The 10,411-nt window shown below is 37.5% G+C and overlaps 1 protein-coding gene across 1 annotated transcript; it reads left to right on the top strand.

Annotated features, from left to right (window-relative positions):
• Positions 1–1,643: 1,643 nt before the first annotated feature.
• Positions 1,644–7,142, top strand: LOC149829075 (lipid phosphate phosphatase delta-like). The gene is made up of 8 exons (XM_090017269.1): positions 1,644–1,937; positions 2,007–2,102; positions 2,224–2,298; positions 2,396–2,526; positions 2,641–2,744; positions 2,873–3,001; positions 3,112–3,227; positions 6,605–7,142. The coding sequence occupies exons 1-8, from the start codon at positions 1,776–1,778 to the stop codon at positions 7,025–7,027; spliced, it is 1,236 nt and encodes a 411-aa protein (XP_089873395.1). The 5' UTR covers positions 1,644–1,775; the 3' UTR covers positions 7,028–7,142.
• The last annotated feature ends 3,269 nt before the right edge of the window (positions 7,143–10,411 follow it).

Here is a 10,411-nt window from a genome sequence, read left to right on the forward strand (position 1 = left end):
TCTTAACTCTTTAAAATCCAAACGTTTTGTTTTTGCCTTAAGCAGTAAACTCTTTTGCTGTAATAGGAGCTCTTCGCAATATTTCGCCCAAAACTTTTTGGATCACCTTTTGACAACTCAGCATCTACTCTAACAAGAGCTTCCTTTGATGACGCACTCTTTGTCATCGTCTGATGTCATCGGAGTACCCTTTGCCATCGTTTATTATCATCGGAGCACTCTTTATCGTCGTCTGCTCGTGAAAAATAGTTAAATTATTAAAGGAATCAATATTCTTTTTATTATTCATCATGATATCAGGGTGCAAGCGTCAAACTGAGTAGAAAAAAATAGCGATTTATACAAGAGATAATAGTGTCAACGTCGAACTGAGTAGACAGAGAGCAACGATTTATAATAGAGATCATATCAAAGAATAACGATTTACAGTACAAATCAAATCAAAGACTAGCGATTTACAGTAGAAATCAGATCAGAGAATAACGATTTATAGTAGAAATCAGACCAGAGAGTAGTGATTTACAGTACAAATCAGATCAAAGAGTAGAGATTTATAGTAGAAATCAGATCAGAGAGTAGAGATTTACAGTAGAAATCAGATCAGAGAATAGCGATTTACAGTAAAAATCATATTAGAGAGTAGTGATTTACAGTAGGAATCACTACTCTTTGATATGATTTCTACTGTAAATCGCTATTCTATGATATGGTTTCTACTGTAAATCGCTACTCTGTGATCTGATATCTATTGTAAATCTCTGATTTGATTTTTACTGTAAATCACTACTCTCTGATCTAATTTCTATTGTAAATCGATACTCTTTTATCTGATTTCTATTATAAAACGCTACTCTCTGATCTTATTTTTATTGTAAATCGCTACTATCTGATCTGATTTCTATTGTAAATCGCTACTCTCTAATCTAATTTTTACTGTAAATCACTATTCTATGATCTGATCTCTGTTGTAAATCGTTGCTCTCTGTCAACTCAGTTCGACACTGCTATCATTATTTTTTCTGTAAATCGCTATTCTCTATCTACTTAGTTCGACGTTTGCACCATGGTATAATGATAAATAATAAAAAGATTGTTGATTCATCTGGTAGTTTAACTATTTCTTATAAGCAAATGACGATAAAGAGTGCTTTGGCGACAATAGATGATGGTAAATGATGTTTCAGCGGTAACAGAAGATGACAAATAGTGCTCTGACGGTAGTAGCAGACGACGATAAAGGGTATTCCGGTGACAACAGACGATGACAAATGATGCATCGTCAAAGAAAGTTTCTGTTACAACAAATGATGTGTTGTCAAAGGGTGATCCAAAATGTTCACCATCAATTTCAGCTCATCCACTATCTTCTTGAATAAACGGATGAGCTTAAATGCAATAATAAAAGTAGCAAAAATATGCAAAACTATTTATGAAAGGATAACTAATGTTTATTTTATAAAAAAATATTTTTGTAAAACATATATATTTATTTATTTATATTATTTTATTATAAAATCATCATGAATAACATTGGCATGTAAATTATGACAGGTCTTTTAAGATATTCCTCCGTACACACCGAACCACGCCAATTTGTCCTCGGGGGAATTAGTTTGTGGGATCTCCGCCGGTTTGTCAGCTGCCTCCCATTGCGCGGACTCAACCATTCGACGTCCTCCCTCCCTCCCCCACTTTCCTCTTTCCCCCTCTATATTTGCCTCTCGTCTCATCTCTCACAGAAGAGAGAAACAGAGAGAGAGAGAGAGAGAGTTTTGATGGAGGCTTTGCCGTTTGGGCAGTTTCTGGTGTTACCCGTCATCCTCTGTTGGCTCTTCATCTCCACCTCTCTCTCTCTCACCTCCAAGATCAGATCCGTTGTCCAACCTTGGGTCACCCGCAGAGTCAACAGCGACATTCCCTTCATCTTCCAAATCCAGGCACACCACCCTCTCTCTCTCTTCCACACCACGCTCTCTCTCTAAACTTGTTTGATGGTTGTGTTGCAGAGGTACCACCATGGTTTTCTTGACGCCTTCTTCGTTGGTTTATCGTGTACTGTATCCGTGCCCTTCTACACGGCTTTCCTCCCTTTGGTTGTCTGGGTATGTATGCTCAATTGCTTATCATCTCTTGCACGCCCACCTCCTTTCTGAGTTTGAAGTGGAGGGCATGTTCCTTCTCATGGAGGTGTGATGAAAGATTTTAGTATTCATGTTATGGCAGAGTGGACATAGCAAATTGGGCAGGCAGATGATCCTTCTGATGGCTTTCTGTGTCTACATCGGCAATTCTTTGAAGGTAATACCTCCTTTGTTCTCCTCTTCTTTATATGGGAAGATGGGTCCTGCTTGGGAACCGCTGTGTGATGAAGCTGGTACAAAAATGAGCATTTCAGGATTTAGTATCGGCTCCCAGACCCAATTCTCCAGCTATCAGGAAAGTTATTTCCACCAAGGATGAGAAAGAGAATGCCTTGGAGTATGGGTTGCCTTCTTCTCATGCTCTCAACACCGTCTGCCTGTCTGGGTATGCATGACTTGATTCCCTCTCCGTTTTTCGCCTAATCGTCGTCATTCGTTTGCATGATGATTATGCATTGCCTTGGATATGGCTGTTGAATGATTCTGAATGTTGCTGCAGTTATTTTGCGTATTATGTGCTCTTAAACAACCATGATGCTGGTGTTTCCTTGAAATTGCTGGCGATCGTTAGCGTGTTTGTGTTAGTTGGGCTGATTGGGTTCGGTGAGTTGTTGTGAAGCAGTTTGTTGAATTCTTGGCAAATAGTTATATGCTTCTTGATTGGGCGCGCTATTCGCATGCTCTTGTTGCTTTTAAATTGATTGCGGGATTGAGCTGTTTGCTTTTTGCAGCAAGGATTTACCTCGGCATGCACAGCTTGATTGATGTTGTTGGTGGAATTGCTTTTGGTGTTGCTATACTTGCATTTTGGCTCTTGGTCCATGAGTCGCTTGATGCGTTCATTGTGTCCAGACAACACGGTTCTCTCTCTCTCTCTCTCTCTCTCTCTCTCTCTCTCTCTCTCACACACACACACACACACACAAAAAAAAAAAAAACTTTAATTATGCCATTTCTGTTTGTGTTGCAGTTGCATCCTTTTCGGTTTGTCTTGCATTTTTGCTGCTCTTTGCTTATCCAAAGCCTGAGCTTCCCACACCAAGCTTTGAGTTTCACACAGCTTTTAATGGAGTAGCCTTGGGAATAGTAAGAAACCATCGTCATCTCTATCTCTTTCTCTAAACTGATGTGGTATTTTTTTTCTTCCCTTCAGAAGAGTTTGTTGTTCTGATAAATAGAATGTGCAGTTGTCAAGTGCATCTCCTTTTTTAATAGTATTTGGTTTCCTAGACCTTGATGAGTCTTAGAAATGCTAATTCACTGAAAGTTCCTCAAAGAACACACAGAATCCTATGATTAGGTTATGAACGACTGGTTTCCGAATTGGAAGAGCTAAACCTGCATTAAGAATTTAACAGACACTTGTTTGCCTATTTACCAGAAATGACCTGTACAGGTTGGAGAAGCAATGGACTTTGGAAGCTTAAAGCTGTCCAACTAAGGATTTCAATGGTAACCATCAAGCATTTTCAATGCAAGATCTCTCCCTCTCAAAGTATCATAAAAGTTTTCTGGGTCAAAGCTTCTGTAATGGAAGATTGATGTCTGTTTTCTACATTTTCGTGTATGAATGGAGAAGAAATAAGTTATCTAGATTTAGATTGGATCAAGTTACTTAAGATCTACTTTTCTGATGAGCACATGCAAGAAGAATGTTTTTTGGGAGATGCAAAATAAAGAATGTGTGTGGAACTTGGAGAGGAGATTTCTCATGATTATTAGCTTCCAGCAGTAATGACTCTGCACCCTCTTATATTGCCAGTTTGTATTACCATGAACAAATAATCACAAGGTCTTCTCTATTGATCCCTGACTCATCCATGTACAAACATGTTTTTCATACTTTACACAATCAGCTACCTTCTTGGAGATGCATAGATTATGAGGGGATACATCAATTTTGATGAGATTTTCCATTATAAGTGGTATACATGATGCAGTATGGAGAAAAAAATGAAACATGTGTGTTTGTTATAGGGAGGGGAGGGGAGTCAAACAAGTTAGATTTCTTAGAGGCAAGGTGTTGTTTGTATGTTGACAATCATAGTCACAGATATCGATGATATTTTCAAAATATCGTGATATTATCGCTGTAAATTCAGCAAACGATAATATAGGTAAAATATCACAATATTTTAAAAATATCGCTAATTTGATAATATCATGATATTCTAGTGATATTATCAATTAGTTTTACTGTTTTTATTTATTTTTTATATTTTAAATATGTTTTTCTTCTTTCTTTTACATTTTTTACTTATTTCTTTTATTGTTTATGTATTTTTTGTCTAAACATGATATTTTCATACTTATTTTTGTTATTTTTTATATTTTTTAAGCCTCGAGGTTTTTCCAAGATTTGTCACCAAACCTATGATATGATACCGATATTTGTGATTACGGTTGACATAGACAAAACCATTTCTTCCTTTCAAGCAGGCTTACTTGCCATAATACTTTTAGGTTGTTTGGTATGAACAATTTGCTGCTAAAAAAAGAATCAGATGGATAAGTCAACCATGAAAGTTGTATCGGAACATAAGAACAATGAGGTAGGTCAGAGTTAGGGGTAAGAGTGAGATCTTGTGCTGAATGGTGACAAGGATGCATATCATAGCATTACATGACATTCTTCATCAGCCATGAAATTCTAAGTTTTAAGTTTTGGATCTGGGTTTTGGACCATGTTGGGAGGTTGATTAAATGAGCCAAGAAAGATTGATATTTAACAACTGATATAATTGACTTCAAATGCATGGGTTGAAGAATAAGTAAGAACTCTTTTGAATAAAGATGACATTCAGTGGATTAATGTGGAAGGAGCACAAGAGGTAGATGATAAAGACCCCACGTATCTTGGAGACAATGTGAATGTCGAAGAATGAGGAAAAAAAGAAGATAATGATTATGATGATTATTGAGGTTTTATATAATATGTTTTAAAAAAACTTGGTTATTTAATATTTAATTATTCATAATATTTTTTTTTGTGTATGTAATACAAAAGTATGAGTCTTGTGGCATGTTCTTAATTGCAAGATATTTAATATTTTGTATTGCTCTTGTGAGATATGCATGCAATATTATCTATGATTCTATATTGTTTGATGATGTCTTGTGCGGCTCATAGAGGCATAAATGCTTCATATGTGATTTTATAGTTGTATTTTGTGCAATTCATCATTGTTTCATGTGATATGTGTTTTTTTTTAGAATTTTTGCTAATTTTTTCTGTTTTTTTATTTTTAGATTTTTTGAAATTTTTTTGTTTAAAATTTATGATATTGTACGAGACGATACAATATGATACGGTGTTACTTTGTGCCCGACCGATATGGATAACAATACAATACTTACAACCTTGGTTTATAAAAAAAAAATTAAATACAAATATGATGGAATGATACAAATAGTCTGACTTTGTCATTTCTTAATTTTAATTCTACCCACATGTGCTTCATTAAAGATTCTGGAAGTGACATATAGATTTTTAAAAAATACTACTATAACTTTGATACTATAATGTTGATTAATTTTTTTATGCCAAGAGCCAATAATTTAACAAGTACCACAACCACGATTCAAATCTATGTTACTTGGATACTGACACGTGTGTCTTGCATTTCTATCTAGCCCCTATGTAGCTTGTGTGCACGTGCTCTTGTATTGACCCATAAGTGGTCCTTGTTTGCTTAATAGTATAAATAAATGCCTAGAAACAGTTACAATGAGATTGTTTTCATTGGTTGAAGTTGGCCTATGTTTTTCCTTAATATCTTGTGGATTGGAGTTGATGCTTCTAGGTGCTGGTGGTAAACCTAGTTGCTCAGGTTTGTCTTGTGCAAGTGTTCTTCTAACTTATTAAATGAGCTCAAAGAGCCACACTTTTGCATCTAATCTCTTTAATAAATGAGTGGAGCCTGAGTTTATATGGGCTTGGATGGCTTGGCTCTGATAGTCTAGTTTCAAATTGATATTTCACCACAAAATGGATGTTGGCATAGTGGTATGCCTTTGTGCTCCCATCCGAGAGGTCACCACAGGGATTGATTTCCCATCACATCCCATAAATAGTATGAAAACAGTTATTTTTCCAAAATTCCTGACTTGTTTTCCTCAATCTTAACCAAGCTGAGCCTGACCGAGCCAATTTCAAATGCAACTGTCCAAAAACCTGGTACAAGATGTCCCAGCCTCTGAGATTAGACAGCACAGGCTTCGGCGTGGCACAGCTAGATCGTTCCATCTCAATCCTCTTGCTATTCTTTGTTCATAATTTTTTTGCCCTCATCAGGACCTTTTATAACTTTGTTAACGTTACCTAAACTAGTGCTGTTTTTTTTCAGAGCTTATGTTAGCATTCAACAACTAATATTGGACAGTGCAGCTGTTGAGCCTAATCCTAGTTGTTCATTCTGTTTAAGCCAAATTTCATGTACTAAGGTAATGTTATGGTGCTTCAGGTATGTGGCGTCCAACAGACCTACCATGAGTTTCATCACGAAGGCGTCCCATGCATCTTTAGCCAGCAACTGGGTCTTATGATATTTGTGGGAAGAATACTTGTTGGCCTCCCTACCATACTGCTTGTGAAGTTCTGTAGCAAAGCTTTAGCTAAATGGTTACTGCCCATATTATGCAACGCATTGGGCATCCCAATCAGATCATCCTGCTATGTGCCAGCACTCAATGTCAACTGCAAAACAAAATCTGATGGCGAGAATTCACGGTCTTCATGCAGTTACCTTGAAAGATTGTTTTGGTACTTGCGACCGGAGCATGGATATTTTGATGTTGATACTGGGATACGGTTTCTCCAATATGCTGGCCTTGCATGGTCGGTTGTGGATCTGGTTCCTTCCCTCTTCTTACAACTTAATTTGTAACAATTTTGTTGGTGCGCGGATTCCTTCTCTGCCATTACTTGTTTGGCTCGATTCTCTCGGGTTCTGTCAAGGCCGACGAACCTGGTTTAATTCAATTGTTGTTGTACTTTATTTACTTAGTGGCAGTCCTATTAGCTTATTTTCCCATTGTGATGCTTCAGTCATGGATATCACTGTATGTAGCAGAAGTACTTGGCAAGATTGCCCTTAGCATATTCTACAGCCTGAGGGTGATTCTGTTGGATTTTTTCCATCTTTCTGATAGTTCAGACTTCAGAGCATCAGTTCAACTTATCAACCATGTCGTTGTTCACTCTGATCAGTGAATTTTTAGCAACCAATTTCTAAATGGGGCGAATCTGTCCTCTGCAATTGTTTATCCTAGGGCACCCTCAATCCTGATCTTAGGCCTATGAGGAGGAGATTTCACAATTTGAGAAACCGAAAAAATGTTAAGATTCAACTTAGCAACAACTCTTACTTTGGGAACAAGAAATTTTTTAAAATCTTTAGAGTTCAATGTTTCTATACTTTGTGGACATAACCTTGTCTGGAGGAACCCTTTGGTTTTCGGGGCATTGAATTCTCGTCGATGTTTGAGTTAGTCAAGCTTCCATTCTTGTATTCACTTTGCTCACACCTGCTCGCACCAGTGTGTTGCTCCAAAGGTAGAAGGCGACTTAATGCACACGGACCTCACTAGGTTTAGCGACATGATGCTGATAAGTCTGGCTGGGGTATAACCCTCATGTGACCCGAACTGAGACCCTCAGTTATGATAGTGACTTGACCAAATGTTGTCTCCAAGCTGTCCCGAGGAAAATCTAAGGCTTTCCTTTTTTTTCTTTTCTTGAAAAGGAAGGTTAGCCACATGGATGGGATCCATAGCCAAACACAGTGTCACAATTTGTTAACTTTTGTATTTTTGACATCTATTGATTCTATAAAATTGCCTAGCTCTGTTAATCCGTTTATCCAGTAGTCTACTCATGTGGGGTTTGGTGCAGTAGAAGGGGCCTTGGCCACTAGACGGGTGGTCAGGGTTCCATTCCCACGAGCATCAGTCCCTTGCATTAATGAGGGCAAGGGATAAGCACTTGCATAGTTGAAGCTCGGTGGGGCAATGGGTGTGCCATGAGTTCACTGTCCGGGAAGCGAATAAGTACAGACGGCTTAGCCAGTGCGACTGGGTCTCTGGTTCCAAGGGTGGTTTCCCAGTCTTTCATGGAAAAAAAACTGCATAATGTTCAAGAGTTTTTCTAACAAATTATCTCTTTTCTTCCGAGTCTTCTCCAAAATCTCCAGCTAAGCCTACACTATGAGAAGGAAAATTCAAGGTCTGAAACCGATCATGTGAGGCGATGCTTCATTGCAGCATTCATTAGATTGCTTGGAAATCACAGTTTTTCATGTGCTAGCATTGGTGATTAACACTAGGAATGCTTTCACCAGGGGAAGTTTCCTTACCCCCTTTTAGATCTAGTCTTTGAGAGTGCTATATGGGTTCGGTCAAGATCTGTTTTTTTCTAGAATACCAAATGCAATCACACGTCATTGTGAGCACAATGTGAACAATGATGTTTTTAGACAGGACTCAATGCTGCCAATGAGCAGCTCATGAAGCCCCTCTTCTCAAAGTTGCATGGTATAAGAAAAAGTTAAGCATTAAAAAGAATAACTAAATAGGTTGAATTTCTTCTAAAAAACCTTTTAAAGTTAGATTCATTAAATGTCTCAACTCGTTTAAGCCAAGTTTGACTGATTTGGTCTAAGTTGGCTGATTCTGGCCGAATTAAGGTGAGTTTAGCCAATAAAAAAAAGGAGGCATTCTCAATTGGTGACTCATTTGGTACCTATATCGGACCAAGTCATCGAGTTTGCCAACCTTGGTAGTGGTGGTGGTAGTGATGACAATAGTGATGGATGGCGGTGGTAGTAATGGTAGTGATGACAACGGTGATAATGGTGGTGGTAGCGGTGATAATAGTGAAGAAGTGGTGGTAGTGATGACAATAGTGATGGATGGCGGTGGTAGTAATGGTAGCGATGACAACGGTGATAATGGTGGTGGTAGTGGTGATAATAGTGAAGAAGTGGTGGTAGTGATGCTAGTGGTGGTGATGGGGCTGAAATGAATGAATCGTGAAAAAATAAATAAATTTCACAACTGAGATTTGTTAGTTATATATCTACTAAACTGAGTTTCTCTATTTCGATGTATAATTGAATCTTAGATCGAATTTTGCTGAAATGGTGAGTTTCGTTAAAACTATATAAGTGAATCTTAGTTTCATTGGCGACAAGTTTTTGCTAAAACTGTTTTGCGAATCTCACTGAAATAGTGGGTTTCATTGTTTCATATTTTAGCGGAAGAAATGTTCTTAAATTCAAAGGAATTCGGGTAGGTGGGTATGCAAAAAATATTGTGATATCTTCTGGTTATACTGTGAAATACCGTTATTTTCAAAGGTAGTATGATAATTTTTCCTTTTTTTTTTATAAGTTGGGGTTAGGCAGACCCCCACCAGTTATACAACCATACTTACATCTTGGTTAAACAAAATTGCCCAACTTTCAGTTTATCCAGAATATGACTTCATTTTTCTATTCGTGAAGAATGGACTGATAGCTGATTCAGCTATGTTAGTGATCTGATTTGCCTCATCTTCCTTCGGAGGCCATGACCTTGTCGCCTTTGCCGTTTATTCTGAAGACAAATATCTATGCGTAGGGGTTGCGGAGAGAGTTCGTAACTCATCCTTCTTTGAAGATGAGTGCATGCTTGTTCTCTCTGATATTCAGAAGGGTTCACATGTTTCCATGATTTCCAATAATCAAAAGTGGTGCAGGTCAGTCAGGGCTGCTGCTGATGGACATCTGATTTCTTCTTTGGAGCGTGCTTTGTTCAGTCACTTTGTCATTGATGATATTCTTGTTAGGGGGGCCTTTGCTGGCTATGGGGTTATGTTCTTTTCTTGCTTAGTATTCGTGCTCTTAATAATATGTTATGAAAGGACAAGCCACCGGATTAGCTGCTCCCTAGCATCCTTTAAAAAAAAAAAAAAGTCTACAATATGAGTAGGAAAACTCAAAGTCAGGAATAAATCATGTGAGTGATGCTTTGCTGCAGTTATTTGATTGCTTAGAAATTACAATTTTCATGAATTAGTATTGGTCATTAGCATTAGGAATGACTCACTGGTTGAAGTTTTTTTCAAGGTTGTCAGACTAGGAAGCAGAAACCAATATGGGAAGCTAAAGCAAGAAGTGATGTATTTTAAAATGTATAAGAAGCCAGAAGCGATGAATAATATATATATATATATATATATATAATAATAATAATAATAATAATAATAATAATAATTGAATGTGAATCAAAAT

The sequence above is a fragment of the Nuphar pumila genome, chromosome 9 (assembly GCF_984573655.1).
Source record: "Nuphar pumila chromosome 9, dmNupPumi1.hap1.1, whole genome shotgun sequence".
NCBI classification, from domain to species: domain Eukaryota; kingdom Viridiplantae; phylum Streptophyta; class Magnoliopsida; order Nymphaeales; family Nymphaeaceae; genus Nuphar; species Nuphar pumila.